The 17,323-nt window shown below is 39.8% G+C and overlaps 1 protein-coding gene across 1 annotated transcript in view; it reads left to right on the top strand.

The window, feature by feature from the left end:
- Window positions 1-17,073, top strand: part of CAT (catalase) — a 35,859-nt gene extending 18,786 nt beyond the window's left edge. The window contains exons 8-13 of the mRNA XM_010358364.2: window positions 135-287; window positions 4,680-4,818; window positions 7,550-7,680; window positions 13,304-13,411; window positions 15,975-16,058; window positions 16,386-17,073. Of these exons, the coding sequence (XP_010356666.1) occupies window positions 135-287; window positions 4,680-4,818; window positions 7,550-7,680; window positions 13,304-13,411; window positions 15,975-16,058; window positions 16,386-16,451 (681 nt within the window). The 3' untranslated portion in view covers window positions 16,452-17,073. The remainder of the gene's footprint in view (window positions 1-134; window positions 288-4,679; window positions 4,819-7,549; window positions 7,681-13,303; window positions 13,412-15,974; window positions 16,059-16,385) is intronic.
- Window positions 17,074-17,323: the final 250 nt, after the last annotated feature.

Raw genomic sequence — 17,323 nt, 5'->3', positions numbered from 1 at the left:
AAATTCTTATGTTTTATTGGATTTAAAAATTATTTTCATTGGCTTGATTGTATTTGAAATCTGGTATTTTTGTGGGTAGCTTTAATTTCCTTTGGTTGATTGCCTGTTAATTATGAATATGACATCATTTTCAGGTTTGGCCTCACAAGGACTACCCTCTCATCCCAGTTGGTAAACTGGTCTTAAACCGGAATCCAGTTAATTACTTTGCTGAGGTTGAACAGATAGCCTTCGACCCAAGCAACATGCCCCCTGGCATTGAGACCAGCCCTGACAAAATGCTTCAGGTGAGCCTGGTGGATTGAGATGTTCGAGGCAGGTGTCCATGTGAGCATGCACACACAAAATGTGCAGCTTGGCATGATCCTTATATGAGGAATTAACGAGAACGTTACTTAAACTTTAGGTGCTTGGTTACCTTGTGGGACTCACTGAGGTGAACTATCCTTCAGTGAGCATTCCTTGAAAAAACCAAGTATAAACAAAATTCCATGGTAAAGTCCCTACATGTGTAAAGACAAGAATACTTAGTCTCTTAATTAAAAAAAAAGAAAAAGACATAATAGAAATACCTTAAGTATTGGTAGAGTGAAACATCATTTGTTCAGTGTGTAACTGAAGTATGGTTAATTAATTATAATACCTTGGTAAGCCTAATTTTATTCATTTTCTTTTTTTTTTTTTTTGAGATGGGGTCTTGCTCTGTTGCCCAGGCTGAAGTGCAGTGGTGTGATCTCGGCTCACTGCAACCTCCGCCTTGCAGGTTCAAGCAATCCTCCTGCCTCAGCTTCTTGATTAGCTGCCATTACAGGCACCCGCCACCATGCCCAGCTAATTTTTGTATTTTTAGTAGAGATGGGGTTTTGCCATGTTGGCCAGGCTGGTCTCAAACTCTTGACCTCAAGTGACCTGCCTGCTTCGGCCTCCCAAAGTGCTGGGATTACAGACGTGAGCCACTGCTGCCGGCCTCATTTTCTATTTCACGGTGGTGCTTGAATTTTTCCATTTGTAAAAAGAGATCTAGGGATGATTTTTATGAACTACATGTATGCTGCCAGTGATAAAGGCAGTGGATTAACCATTCACCTTGCTAATGTTGTTAAGCTGTCAGTATGTTTTACTTTTTAATATGCTCTTTCAAGAGTACCAAAAGTGAAAAATTCTACTTTGGATCAGAATCAGTAGGAAAATAATTGGCTTAATAATTACCGTGTAAATCAATCTATTGTGGTTTCGGACTGTGACCTTGAAACAAAGGTTAAAGATTGTACCCCAAATCAGACCACAGCGACTGAAGGTTACTTCTTATGTAAAGTATCTGATTCCAGTTCAGGTTTCAGTCTGCATGGAGGACAAGCTTAAGTTTTTTTAAAAATAACTTTTTTGCTTATGACATTGGGGAGCATCTGAGGCTTTTATAGAAAGTAAGTTTTTCATTAGTTTTTAGTTCAGTTCAACTATTATAAATTGAGTACCTGTCTGTTGTGTATGGTGAACTGTCGGGTGCCATAACATAAGGCAGAGTGCCATGGTGATCCAGGAGGCAAAATTTTGTCTGATAGGAGGTCGGCCACAGAGTTTCATGAACGAGGTAGCATTTGAGATTGTTTTGAAGAATAGATAGGATTTTGATTTTTAATAGGTAAAATGGGGCAGGAGAAGGAGTTGAGTATAGGCACAAAGGTGGAGCATGTTAGGTGTGTTTAAACTATAAATAGTCACTCTTTCCTGAATGAGAAGAATAGAATTTGGATAGATTCGTTGAGTATATGTCAGAGGGGACCTTAAATGCTTGAGTAGGAGTGAAGAGCTTTCTTCAGTTTTGAGAAATGTGGTCTGGGATGTATTGAGTAGAATCACTCCTCTTGGTGATAAATAGAAAAAGCAGGAACTAGGGGTTGGGAATAGAAAAAGGAAAGTCAGGCAGTTCTCAGAGGAAAAGCAGAAGTTGCATTGAAACCAGGGAGTAGAGGAAGCTAAAACAATGTGACCCTGGGCCTTGAAACTCCCTGCGTGGTAGCTGAACTGTGTGAGGGTGAAGCTAATGGGATTTGCCAAGGCATGAAATTGTCATGGGCAGAGCTAAAGCTGCATAACTCTGGTTAGACAGAGAGGGAATGGATTGAGGAATACAAGGTTACCTAAACTCTTTTCACAAGAATCCAAGTCACCATGGGTCTTTGGAACCACAGTGGGACCGTGAGGCAGTCAGCAGCACTGAATTATATAATTTGAAGAACAGTGAAGATTTGAATGGAGAACTAGGCCCCCTAGAAAAGGACTGCAAAGCAAATACATATTCTCTACATCCTAAGAAAGCAAATGTCTAAGGCAGCTATTGAAACAGTGGGGAAGAGAGTCCTGAAAAAGGATGACAAGTAGAAATTAATATAATTTCTGTTAGTATTAATTTCAGTTCGGGCAAATATATCTATTTTAAATTCAGTATACTCTTTATAGGTTTTTTTTTTAAGATGAGTTTTAGAAAGTGTTTGAAAGAGCTTTCGTAAGTTTGTCAAGTTATTGTTTCTAGCCTAGCTTTTCCCCACCCTTCTTAGGTCATTTAACTATGAGTTCCAATACCATGGAGCCTGTGAGGAGCCATACAGTTGGGGAAGGACTGTTGTACTCATTTAGCCATTTGGTGACTATTAAGGAATGATTTGAGATTTTTTGAGTGGGTGAGTAGGGAGTATGTAGATTGTCTTGTTGGACCAGAAGTGGAAAGCCAGTTAGGAGGGCTTTGGGGTTATTCTTGCTGAGAGCTTATGAGTATGGTAGCCTAGGCAGTGGCAGTTGGTATATTAATGGGCAGTGTTTACAGGTGTCTTTTAACAAGTTCATATTAATAAGTTTTATAACTTTATCCAAAGTGGTGAGCCACACCATGGTGAAATGGACAAATAATATAATACAAGTCATGGAGAGACTGTCCCCTGAATACCTGAGGACCCAGGTGCAGCCTTTCTTGCTCTCATTCTCTATATTTTGCCAAGAGTTGGAGAAGTTGAGCCGGTTGCTTGAGTGGGAAAGGCTTTCCCACTCATGCAGGTCCAGCAAGGGAGTTCAGGCACAGGGCCTTGGGGAAGGCCTAGATTCAAACTGGTGTCAGGGTATGACCTCACTGTGCCCATTTCCCAACTTCTGCTGGTCTCCACCCATAGGTGCGGTAAGGTTGCCTGATAAACACAGGGTGACACAAAATCAGAATTATGTGATAGAGGCTACATTCAGGAGCTGCCCATGGCAGGATTGTATCTCCTATCCTGTTGATGGAGTCAAGAGCACAACTTTTTGAGCCAGAGGAGACAACCAGCTTCCAACCTATAGCTGAGTTTTGGTCATGACTGCATGGCTGGTCATCTAAATATGATCTTAGGCTATTTGAAATGATGATAAGAGGAAGTCATTCAGCCAAAAGCAAAATATTGACAGAACCCTGGTACTGGATTAAGTCTGTTGGTATCAGTGATTTGGTACAAGGTTATTGCTTAAGTTGCCCTATTCAATTTGGTTTTTATTTTGCCTTATAGAATTAGGGATCTAAAAATACTTTTAAGATTCAAGGCCAGTGATAAATTCAATGGAAGAAAAATTGCTTATAGAAAAGAAGTATGAATAATGAGAATAAGTCAGTCATTAGATATTAAGATTAATGTGGAATTTATCTTAAAGCTTTTGTTTGAGCATTAACTGAAAGAAATTTCAAAATGCTTGCCATCCTTGCCTTGGTTAATATGGAACATAATTTAATCTTAGATTCATGACCTTTGGCATTGTAGGGCTTTCATTTTGAAACACAGATTTTTTGTTGTTGTTGTTTATATCTAGAAAGTCTCAGAGCTCAAAGTGTATCTAAGATAATTCAGAAGGCATCATGGGAGGTACTTTTTTTTTTTTCTGATCTTGCTCTGTTGTCCAGGCTGGAGTACAGTGACACGATTGCAGCTTGCTGCTGCCTCAACCCCCTGGGCCAAGCAGTCCTCCCACTTCAGCCTCTTGGAGTAGCTGGGACTACAGGCACATGCCACCATGCTTGGTTAATGTTTTAATTTTTTTTTTTTTTTTTTGTAGAGACAGGTCTCGCTGTGTTGCCCAGGCTGGTCTCAAACAACTGGGCCCAAGTGATCCTCCCACCTTGGCCTCCCAGAGTGCTGGGATTATAATAGGCATGAGCTACTGTGCCCAGTTGGAAGTGCTTATTTGAAGAATTTCCCATACTGTTGGTTTTGTAGAAATTTGTTGCTTTTTGTTAAGAGCAAATGATTGGTGCCTCCCCTGGAGTGAGGAAATGAGGAGGAATAGAATTAATTCAGTATTTCAGTTAGTTAATGTTCTAGCATATTTGTTTTATAATGTAATACTTCCTTGGGAATAGCAAGTAATACAGTATAAGACAAGACACTAACTTGTTATGCAGAAGGGGGAAAAAAGGTATTATTGCCTAAAACAGACGGAAGATTTATGGTTGGCCATAGGGCCTGGGAAATTAAGAATTGTTCAGTTAGGGAGAACTCGTAAGAGTAGAGGCTTCACTCTTAAGTAGGGGGAAAGGCAGAATTTTATGGTAACCATGTACAGAGTGCTTTGTACTTCAAATTTCAGAATGAAGTTTACAGCCTATTCCTATGTTATATGTTACTGCCCCTAGTCAGTATCTATTGCATTTATTACTGCAGGGCCGCCTTTTTGCCTATCCTGACACTCACCGCCACCGCCTGGGACCCAATTATCTTCAGATACCTGTGAACTGTCCCTACCGTGCTCGAGTGGCCAGCTACCAGCGTGACGGCCCCATGTGCATGCAGGACAATCAGGGTAGGCCTTAAGACATTGGGCTCCCCATGCGTGGGCAGAGGGCATGTGGAGCAGATGGGTGGGAGGCCAGGCCAGTGGCTCTCAAGGTGGCCCCGCAGGACCTTCCTGCTTGGTGAAGGTGCTCTCCAGGTGCTGCTAACTGGGCGTGTTGTTGCCCAGCAGTGAAGATTTAGGCTGCCTGAGGACTCTCCATGCTTTTAATCTATTTTATATATTTTATTGAGAGTTTCCACTTCAGATGTTACTTGTATCCAGTAGTTAAAAGCAGGGAGTAAGATCTTTCACACTGGCTAGAGTACGGTAGCATCCAGCTTGGGAGTTAGGTTTTGAAGACACTTCACCAAAATGGACAGTTCCTTAAATCACTGTAAAATCACCAAGACTTAGACCCTTAGAAGTGCGAAAGCCAAGAGTTGGAGTCTTGTTTCTCTTTGCAGTTCTGTTGGGGCCCCGGAGGAGCAGGTCTAGCCCTAGCTAGAATTTGGAAGGGAGCTAGAATTAGCAGGGAAGGCCGGGGAGAAGAGAGTAGGGAAGGCAGAGCAAGTCAAAGGATTCCCCTCCCTTCATTTTTCCCTAAGTGAATAAAGTCATGTGAATCAACTCTACCACTTTTTGTTTTTTTTTGGAACTCATTTATCAAACTTACAATCTTTTTCTTTTAACTACTTTTTTTTTGGTGTCGTATACAAACAGCCTCTAGTTCTAATTACTTATTCTAATAAGTCAAGCAGAATGCTTGATTGAAGTTTTTTCCTTTTACTATTCCACAGTTTAATACAGATCTCAGTTATTTTCTTTTCCCATTTAGGACATGTGTTTTAGTAATATGGACTGCATGCCTTGATCCCTTTAGAAATTTTACTGATGATTTACGTTTATAACCACAGATGTCTATATTCAAAGAAAGTTTATTTTTCTATAATAAAAATAATATATGTGTCCTACAGAAAATTTGGAAAACATAGGAAAAAGAAGAAAAAAGAAAAATACCCATATAGTCCCAACACCCAAAGGCCACAGCTGTTACATTTTGCTATATTTATTTATCTATTTATTTATTTTTGAGATGGAGTCTCACTCTGTTGCCCAGGCTGGAGTGCAGTGGCATGATCTTAGCTCACTGCAGCCTCCCCCTCTGGGTTCAAGCGATTCTCATGCCTTAGCCTCCTGAGTAGCTGGAACTATAGGAGTGTGCCACCATGCCAGCTAGTTTTTGTAATTTTAGTAGAGATAGGGTTTCATTGGCCAGGCTGGTCCTGAACTCTTGACCTCAGGTGATCCACCCACTTTGGCCCCCCAAAGTGCTGGGATTACAGGCATGAGCCACTGCGCCTGGCCTGATTTTAAAAGTAGAGCATTTGGGCTATGACCTAGAAGCTCCATGAAAGAGCTTATTTGTTCTTGTGGTCAGTGCCTTAAAGACAACTCCCACTTTGAGTAAAGGTCGGAGCTCATTTGGGAGCAGGATTTTAAAAATTAACTAGGCACATTTCAAAGAGCAAATTCTTAATGAAGAAAACACTGTGATGGCTGGTTGTTGGAGCATTTTGCTTTTCATGTAGGTGTGGCTGATCTGTTGAATTTCTTGAGCTAATAATTGGGCTCCATAATAGTATGGTGTTCTTCCTTCCCCTACACACACACTTGGTGTCTTGATGAATGTCATACATAGGCATCTCTTGATTATCTACTGTGGATTATCTGTTATGGTAGTGAGCTGGCTAAAATTCCAACCCCAGATTGGTTTGCTCAAACCACTTAATATGTTTCTGGGCCACTCCTGTTTAGGCAGTGTGTGCTCGGGTAATGAAAGCTTCTGCTAATATCAGCCAAAGCAAAGTATAGTTGAGAAAATAAATATGCCAAAATGAAAAAAAAGCCTCATAATTTATTTCAAAAGTCAAAGAAAATGTTTTGATTGTATTTGTCACTGTTTCTTATAAGCCCAGATAAGTAAGTGCTGATATACAATTACCACATTTTCTTAAAAATTCTTTTTTTATTGATCTGTGGAGGGTGTGAAAGTGAAGCTACAATGGAACAAAGTCATCATCGTCAGTAAAGGAGAGATACCCTGAGAATCCTAAAAACACTTCAAGGAATAGCAAAGTAGAGTTCTGTAATGGAAATACTGTGTATGCTGGGCTGGAGGAGACAAAGAACCCAGAGTTCCAACCCCATATCTACCACTGGCTTCTGTGTGACCTTGCAGCAGTCAGGTCACATCACAGAGCCCCATGCTTGTGTTTGTAGATTCAAGGAGCGGAACCAGAACTTTCAGATTTCCATCAAGAATTTTGTGATGCAGTGTTTGAATTGAACCTGAGTCCAAATGACACAATTTTTCAAGTCAATTTTGGAATGTGTCTTTGAACCTCATCCCTGTATGGTGGCCAAATCAAGCCTGTATAAACTTCTACATGTGCTGTAAGCCTCAGAAGACTGATAGATGAGACCCTTTGAAGTGTCAAAAGGGACTTTGAGATTCATTCATAAAGTGCAGCAGCCTGTGCAAGCATTTAGCAGATGGCAGCGTTCACTAAGAATCTTCATACTACCTGTAGCTAAATGCAGGAAATTAAAAATAACATGTGTATGTTGTGTTTATATCCGTGTATGTATGCATGTGTATTTGATTACCACTTAAATTTATTTCTCATCACAGTGATTATTTGCAGACCTACTTGATTTTTCTTGTTCCTACGTGCATCTGAGTGGTTTTCTTTTGAAGGTGGTGCTCCAAATTACTACCCCAACAGCTTTGGTGCTCCAGAACAACAGCCTTCTGTCCTGGAGCACAGCACCCAGTATCCTGGAGAAGTGCGGAGATTCAACACTGCCAACGATGATAATGTTACTCAGGTAATGACTTCTTTGTCTGCTATGGAAGTCACCTGCTAATTCTCCTTGTCAATGCCTGCATAATCTGCACCCCCCCTCCCACCCGCAACGCCCAAACTGTCTGATGTATCTTAAATTGAATTCAAGGAAGACTCATCTGTGATAATAAATTGGGCCCCTAACTGGCTGGAGTTGAAGGGTTTTATTCCTCTGGTCTTTTGCCTCAAGGTATGGAGACTCTGTCTCAGTTTCTTCAAACTTTATTGAAGGGATATGGGGAGGGGGACATTGGGGAAACAGTGATTTCGTGGGAATTTAAGAAATGAGCATATACAGCGTATGTGGAGACAAATCTAAGAATCTGGGCAGGACAGCCCAGGTTCAAGGACTAGAACTAGAGATCCAAAATAGCTTCAGGAACCTTGGCCACAAGAGTGTGGGCGTTTCCACTGCAGAGCTCGCCCTTCATGTGGCTTATTCTCCATCTGTCTGCTTCTACTTGCCAGTGCTAATCGATTATTTTTTACCATGGCTTCCTGTTTTCTCCTATCTGCGTCAGAGCTTCTGTTTTATCATTGTTGTGGCTTTTCCACAATGGTTTCTCCTTTAAGGCATCTTTCTCCATGTATTACTCTTTTTTTTTTTTGGACCACCTTTTACTCCTTTTCTCAACACGTCTATCTCAGATTCTAGAGAGATGGAATCCTATTGACTTGGCTAATCTTTTCACCCCAGGTTGCACCATTGGCCTTGGTCAGCCTCTAGTTAACTGCCCCAGGTCAAGTGCTCATCCTCTTTCCTGTCGCTTATGGCTGTCCTAAGGGCTGTTTCAGCACATGATATGAAGGAGGCCCTCAGATTTGAAAGGGCCTGTGGGTGGGCAGCTGCCTCCTTAATGTGTCCAGTGTAACTTATATCACACACAATAAAATAATAAAGTTAAAAGTACAGTTGTTCTAGAGCTCTGTTTGAGCAGTTAGTGTTAAACTTAGTATTTAAATTAGATTATAACCTATTTCTAGTTTCTCAGTTTGTGAATGTGGGTTCCAAGTAAAAGATACTTAAATACATGAATTAATTCACTGTGAGGATATCTTTGCTTGAAAAGCATTTACGTATATACATATATATGTATATATAAAAAAGAAATTACATTATTGTAGGATATAAACCATTTTTAGATGAGCTTAAAACATTTCCTGCAAACCTTTTATGTAACTGCATTATTTTTGGTGATGCAGATGACACCAAGTATATTACGGTACATTCCCTGCCTCTCAAAGAATTTTGCCTATATGAGGTCAATACAGGTATTAAACCAGCCGATACAACCCTTGCAAAACTGAATTAATGAGGCTATTGCTTACACATGAAAAATATTATGTGCTCATCCTTATTGAGAGAATTTCTTATCACTATATAGGATATAGTGTGGTTTTTAAGTAATCACAGTACTATTGTTATAGATTCATAGCATAATTCTGTGATGATGCATCCCGTGGGAAATACAAAAGAAAGTCCAGATTTATTCTCTTAAAAATGATTCACTTGGGCTTGCCTCTGTCTCTGGCAGACTAGCTTGTATCATACTTACCATTTCATGGAGAACATTGAAAAAGTAGGTAAAATACATAAAGCATTTGTTTGAAGGCTTTGGAGAGCTAACAAAGCAACAAAGATTTAAAGGATCAAGATCAAAGATAGAAAAGAAGTGCAGAAAAAAAAGTGCAGAGAAGTAAATTTGACATTTGGTTTCCTTTCCTCTTGAGGTATTTGTTAATTTGTAAGCACTGGTCCAGAAGCTGAGTGGTGTTTACAGCAGTCTTATGAGTCTGAAGGGACAAAAATTGGAATTCAAGGTCTGCAAAGAAGCAGAGCCTCTAGTTACACTCAGGGCTTTCAGTTGAAATCCCTGAAGGGCCATGCCTAGGAATAAGGGCAAACTTGAAATAAACTTGCTCTCACAAAACATGAAACACAACTTTGCCTCTGCTCAGTCTCAGATTGGATTAAGGTGATCTCTCTCTACGCCATCTGTCAGAAGCAAACAAAATTTTCTTTGGTGGAACATAGAACCTCAAATGATTCTAGACCTTTTTATATGGAAATGTTCAGCATTCAGCAATAAATGACCAGGCACCTAACACATTAAGACCTTATGACTGAAAATCAAGAGGGAGAGAAACCCCCCTACAAACTGACAGTAGAAACAAACTTACTGGAGGCTTAAATAATGGAACTGTCAGATACAGGTTTTAAAATGACTGATTAATAGGTTTAAGAAAATAGATGACAGCATGAAGAATTTAGTAAGAGAACTTTAAGCTATAGAAAAAGAGTTGAATGGACATAACTAGAAAATATAACAACTGAATTTAGAATTTAGTAGATGGCTTTTAAAGGAGGTTAACATGGCTGAAGAGAAGATTAGTGAATTGGAAGATAGAACAATAGATATTATCAAGGCTACTTCATCTGAGGAGTTCGAGGCCATAGTGAGCTGTGATTGCTCTACTGCATTCCGCCCCTGGTGACGGAATATGTACACATACTTTTTTTTTTGTTTAACCCTTAAACCTGTAGGCTGGGTATGGTGGCTCACACCTGTATCCCCAGCACTTTGGCAGGCCAAGGCAGGTGGATCACCTGAGGTCAGGAGTTTGAAACCAGCCTGGCCAACGTGGTAAAACCCCATCTCTACAAAAAATACAAAAAAATTAGCTGGGCATGGTGGTGGGTGCCTATGATCCCAGCTACTTGGGAGGCTGAGGCAGGAGAATCACTTGAACTCGGGAGGTAGAGGTTGCAGCAAGCTGAGACTGCGCCATTGCACTCCAACCTGGGCAACAAGAACAAAACTCTGTCTCAAAACAACAACAAGAACAAAAACCAAAACTAAAACAACAACAAAAAATGTTATTTGGTTCTTTTTCAGATCTACCTGTTTTTCTCCTCATATCCTATTGTCTTAATAATATTCCTTTTTTGCATCTCTTTAAATATGTATGTTTATTTTAAAGCCTCTTTCCAATGATCATGTCTATGATTCTTCCATCTATTATTGCATGTGTAATTTCTCATTGGGTTTCCTTGTATGTATTATAATTTTTCACTATGACTCATCTTCAACAGGAGTTATTTTCTGCAAAAGTACCAAATGTATCCTAGTTGTAAAAGTGATTAACTAAATCTCTGAGACAGCAAGGTTTTTTTTTTTTTAAATGGATTTTATTCAGTGGTGTGTTGATAAATATTTAACAGCTGGCTACCTGGGGAGAAAGCCCTGGTTTGTAGTGTTTATCCATTTTCATGGTGGAAATATTTCATAGGGCTGATTTCAGGCTACTAACATGATGTCACTAAACCTGTGGCATTGCAAAATGATGTGCTATATCACTGTTATATAGTATTTCCCCCATAGTGATACAGTAGACACAAATGACTTCAAAAACATAGGTAATATTTATTAATTAGGAAATGTTGTTTTAAGTATTACTTTTGTTTGTACTATACTTAATTATAAGTTTATATAATTTAATCTTTATAATGGCTGTGTTTCTACTGTCATAAGCAAGCTGGCTGCAGCATTCCACTGGAATTGCAGGAACAAATTCTTACACTTCAAGATGTTCAAGATTGTAGATTGAGGTGACAGACTGAGGTGTAGACTGAGGTTCAAGATGGCAAATTGAGCTGACACGGGAGGCCTTTCTTCTACTTCTCACATATGGACATGCTAAATTAAGTTTTTTATTTGTTTTATTTTTTACTGTCCCAGTTTTCCCATAGAAGGATTAATTTTTTTTAATAATGTAGCTGGGCTAAAAAAACAAGAAAGTTTTAATTTCCAAGTCCCACAAATGAAAGAGGAATCAGAGTAGTGCATGAACGTTGAAAGTATATATTGTGTAATGATAACCAGACCTGATTTGTACCTTATGAAGATTTTATGCCTCCAAGGGGTTAGGAGTTGAGGCCACAGGCTTCACAGTTTTCACAGAACTAGAGCTCAGCTCTTGGCATAATGGTGAGAACCAGGAAAGGGCACCTCAACTACCCATCAGACTGAGGATGCAGCTTGGAAGCATGTGGGCTCTAAATGGAAGCAGTCAACTCCAAGAAATTGGGAGTCCTTCCCCTATGCTGTGCTCAAATGAGGTCCCTGCATTCTTACTCCAGTTGGAACCATGAAAGACCTTAACTGAGAAACAAGTGAATCAGTGAACGCTGTTAGGTCTTTGCAGAGATGAGAAAATCACCACAGGAAGACACTTTTACAACTAGGATACATTTGGTACTTCTGCAGAAGATAACTCCTGTTGAAGATGAGTCGTAGTGAAAAATTATAATACATACAAGGAAATCTAATGAGAAATTACACATGCAATAATAGATGGAAGAATCATAGACGTGAGCATTGGAAAGAGGCTTTAAAATAAACATACATATTTAAAGAGACGCAAAAAGGGAATATTATTAAGACAATAGGATATGAGGAGAAAAACAAACAGGTAAATTTGAAAAAGAACCAAATAGTATTTTCTAGAAACAAAAATTACTATCCATGAAATAAAAACTCAACAGATATTTCACATTTGAAATAGAAACTCAAACGTGACCCAGTCGACGTTTTCACAAAATACGTCAAATACAGCTGAAGAGAGAATTAGTGAATTGGAGATGGGCCTGAGAAAATCCCCAGGATATAGTACTTTGATTAGATTGTGTTATGTCTGATTAACTTTGGTAGCAGGTTTAAACTTTACTCAAAAATTTAAAAACATAATTATAGCCTGATATTTGATGACTTAGGGAAATGATGCATCTCTTAATATATTATGAAGGTGATACTTTGGATAATTGGGTGTTATTGGACTTTATAAACATTAATAGAACAGCACATAGAACAGAGTCTGGCACATTATAGATACTCAATATTTGTTGAATGAGTGGAATGAATGAATGAAATGTAAGAATAAAATCATAGCTACAACCTGTTTCAGAATTGGGCAGAGGCTGCTCAGATTCACATACCTGATACTAAGCTCCTATTTTTCATTTTAATTTATGGATATTTATTTTAGAGGCAAACCCAATAATCTAGCAAAATATCACTATTCATATGTTTTGCCTAAGAAATATTGGCTTCAGAATAACTACAGATGCACATGTATAAATGAGGTAGTTTTTAGATATATTATCTCTATATATAATTACATATCTATATATCAAATTATATCTCTGGCTAAATTAGTTTTTATTTTCCTCCATGGTTCTGGGTGAATTGAACAAAGGTTGTATTGTGCTAAGTTTACATTCAAAGGCAGCTTGCACATTTTAGACTTGTCAGTATTAAGCATGTGGTGAGGTTTTAAATTGTAGATCTATTTATAAGAGAATTATAGCAGTTACTATAAAGGATATTATTAGAAAGCAGTTAAGAGCTATTAATAAATGAATTTTACTTATTTTGCTTAAAACAAAAAATGAACACAACCCAAATGACAGTTTTAGTTAGTAATTTAAAATTATTCTTAAATTCTAACTTTTTTTATCATGGATTTCGTAAGTGTTGTAGTAGGTGAACTTTGTTGGTGATAAACTGGTGATTCGATTCTCTGCACTTGCTCTTTTCCCTGAGCAGGTGCGGGCATTCTATGTGAACGTGCTGAATGAGGAACAGAGGAAACGTCTGTGTGAGAACATTGCAGGCCACCTGAAAGATGCACAAATTTTCATCCAAAAGAAAGCGGTGAGTCTTTGTGAGCTGAAGTGTGCCCTCTGCTGGCTTGGGAAGACAGTGCAGCTGTGTGGGAGAACCCTAAAAAGAAAGTGCCATTTCTATTGTGCTTGACCTAGGAGGACTTAAAAAATATATATATATTAGTAATCCCCAACCAACTTCTGATTATTTTCTTTCCGTGTTTTATCTGGTCTGGCATATCCATTGGTCCTTTGCTGTTTGTCCAATGTGTACTAATTTAGTTGTGTTCAGAGTGAATTTTATCCTGTGCTGTTTAATTCGGCTGCAGCCAAGTTCTGTGCAAGATAGTAAATGTCCAATATCAAAATGTGAGTCCTGCTGCAATTCTACTTAAACTTTGGATGATAATAAATATATCAGCTGGTGTGATGGCATGTACCTGTAGTCCTAACTACTTGGGAGCTTGAGGTGGGAGGATCGCTTAAGCCCAGGAGTACAGGGCCAGCTTGGACAACATAGGGAGACCCTGTCTCTAAAATCAGTCAATCAGTCAATCTGTCTGTCTTTCTTTTTTGCATTTTTATGGTTTGAAACCTACCTAAAGGCCTAATGTCGCGATACCTTGATTCTCCTTCAGATGCAAACTAGAAATTTGCATGATTTCTGGAATAAGAACTGCAGTGCTTCCAAAAGGCAGGCTAGACTTTCGTGCTAAGGTGCTGGGGTATTTCTGATGGTCGCTCATTGAGCTGCATGAAGACCTGTCATTTCTGATTTCCTGGCCTGTCCCAGAGCTAAGCTTTTTGCAAATCTAGAAATCCCCCTTTTTCCTTGGCCCCTAGTTGCTTCTTCTCTGTTCCTAGGGGCAGCTGGGCTAAGCAGCTGTCTGGGCTGTGTCCAAGGGCCTGGGTTCAAGTATCAGCAGAGAGCCTGACGGGTGCTCTGTGCAGTAGGCAGGGCAGGATTTATCTTCTTTTACTGGAGAGAATGTATAAGACAGCTTGCAGGTAGCAGAACTGAGCTGGAACCCTTGGCATTCTCCTTTCACATATGCTGAAACTGTAAGGCTTTTATGGGTTCCCAGTGCCATGGCTCCTCTTGCTGTCTGCTGGGGAATTCCTGCCTGAAGTATGTGGAGTTGCGCTGCCGTGTACCAGTGTTCTTGTATCCTTCACATGAACTTTAGGCTGTGTCTGGGCCCGTTTCTCAATGTAAATCGCTGTAACTTGTTAAGCGCTTACTCTGAGGTCAGCTGTTTCCATGCAGTAAATGCAGCTCACCTCTCTGCATTTTTCTCACAGCATCCTGTGAGGTAGGTTGTGTGGGTTTTTTTTTTAGATGAAGTCTTGTTCTGTCACCCAGGCTGGAGTGCAGTGGCATGATCTTGGCTCACTGCAACCTCTGCCTCCTGAGATTTTCCTGCCTTAGCCTCCCCAGTAGCTTGGACTACAGGCATGTCCCACCATGCCCGACTAATTTTTGTGTTTTTAGTAGAGATGGAGTTTTGCCATGTTAGCCAGACTGGTCTTGAACTCCTGACCTCAGGTGATCCGCCCACCTCAGCCTCCCAAAGTGCTGGGATTACAGGTGTGAGCCACTGTGCCTGGCCTAGGTTGTATGCGTTTTTTTCCCCAACAATAAGCAATTCTCTAATTCTTTGACAGCAACTGTGTGTCCTATAACTCAATTCAATTCTAACAGTAACTCCTGGAGCTAGAGTCAGAACCCAAAGATTTAGGGGTCAGTTCCCACTTTAGATGACAAATGAGGTACCCTGGTTATGCACACTTCTGCAGATTCTGACTGCAAATTAGGGGTTCGCACGCCCTTTCCTCAGGTTTGATAATTTGCTGGAAAGACTCATAAAATTCAGGAAAATGATTTACTTATGTTTACCGATTTATTATAAAGAATATAACTCAGGGATAGTCAAATGGAAGAGGGGCATGGGGGAAGGCCTCGGAGCTTCTGTGCCTCCCTGGGTGGACCGCCCTTCCAGCTCCTGGAGTGTGCAGCAATCCAGACGCTCGCTGACCTTGCCAGTTGCAGGTTTTTCTGGAGGTTTTATGACATAGGCATGATTGATGAAATTATTGGCTATGGGTGATTGAACACAATCTCTAGCCCCTCTCCCCTCCCTGGAGGTTTGGGGGTGGGGCTGGAAGTTCTAACCTTCTGATTGCATGCTTGTTCTTCCTGGTGCCAGCCTCCATCAGGAAGCTATCTAGGCCCCCATGGATCATCTTAGTAGTATATAAAAGACAGTAAATTCGAAGGGTTTTAGATCTGTGTCAGGAATGGGGGACAAAGACCAAATAGTATTTTTTAAATTATACAGATTAGGTGTCATTTTCTTGCACATTTTGGCAGAGGGACATAAGCTCAGATAAGTTAAGTGACCTGTCCGAGGTTGGTCAGCCAGTATATGTCAGAGTGTTCACTGGACCTGCATCTTAACTCTGAGGCTGGCATTATTAAACACCTGTAGTACTGCCTCCTACTGAAACATCTTTCCTCCCCTGTAGAGTAAACACCGAGAAACCACCATCACTGGGGAGTGATATGGTAGGGAGTTAGAGTAATGCTTGCATTTATTTTCTTTTGGCCTTAGGTCAAGAACTTCACTGAGGTCCACCCTGACTACGGGTCCCGCATCCAGACTCTTCTGGACAAGTACAATGCTGAGAAGCCTAAGGTAAGCTGGGAGCAGCCTGGCCACGCAGAGGCCGTGTGTGCTAGGTTGGAGTAGGCGCGGCTTAGTTACCACTCAGCATTACAGTCTGCAGGGGCCATTACCTGCCACTGTTAGATTTCTTAAGCAGCTGTGCAGAAATTCATTTGAGAGATAAAAGAACTCACCAGCAGAACACATACTCTTCATTTTAGCCCTGGGCAATTTAAGACAGTTAAAGTGAATGAATTCTGAATTATTATTTTCATTTGCATACATATTAAAACTAAGTAAATATCACGTTGCTTCCTATGACGTGATTAACCTGCCCATCTTGTTCTCTTAAAACAGAATGCGATTCACACCTTTGTGCAGTACGAGTCTCACTTGGCTGCAAGGGAGAAGGCAAATCTGTGAGGCCGGGGCCCTGCGCCTGTGCAGCGAAGCTTAGCATTCACCTATGTAACCCGCCCATCACTGGATGAAGATTCTCCAGTGCTAGATGCGCAAATGCAAGCTAGTGGCTTCAAAATAGAGAATCCCGCTTTCCATAGCAGATCGTGTAACAATTTTAATGCTCTTTCCCCAGGGGAAAATGAAGGTTAGGATTTAACAGTCATTTAAAAAAAAATTTGTTTTGACAGTTGGTTGGATTATTCATTTAAAATGATTAGAAGGAAAGTTTCTAGCTAGAAATACGATTTTATTTGATAAAATTTGTTGAAATTATGTGTTTACCTATCACCTCATGGCCTGTTATATTAAAATATGGCTATAATTATATAAAAAGGAAAGATAAAGATGATCTACTCAGAAGTTTTTATTTTTCTAAGGTTCTCATAGGAAAAGCACATTTAATACACCAGTGTCGTCAGAAAATAACTTGAGCACCATCATGGTTTAATGTTTATTCCTGATTATAATTGATCAAATTCATTTTTTTCACTTGGAATTACATTAATGTTAATTTGCACTGATTTCGCAACAGATCAATTTGTAATTGCTTACATTTTTACAATAAATAATCCGTATATAAGAATAGAGATGGTATTTGATTTCTTTCAACTCCATGTATAACTGTAAACTGCCACCAGACTCTTAATTTGAACATCATCATTTTCAGATATTTACCCTTAAAAATGGAAATGCCAGTATCTCGAGGACACCATGTTATCTGTTTAAATCTATAGCCTTTGGACAGCCTTCTGAGCCACTGATAAAATAGCAAATGCCCTAACTTTGAAAATTACTTAAATCTCTTGTCCATTCGCTCACTTACCTATGATTGA

This window comes from Rhinopithecus roxellana, chromosome 15 (assembly GCF_007565055.1).
Source record: "Rhinopithecus roxellana isolate Shanxi Qingling chromosome 15, ASM756505v1, whole genome shotgun sequence".
Classification (NCBI taxonomy): domain Eukaryota; kingdom Metazoa; phylum Chordata; class Mammalia; order Primates; family Cercopithecidae; genus Rhinopithecus; species Rhinopithecus roxellana.
The sequence above is the reverse complement of the archived record's forward strand: the minus strand, read 5'-3'. Positions and strand labels throughout refer to the sequence as shown.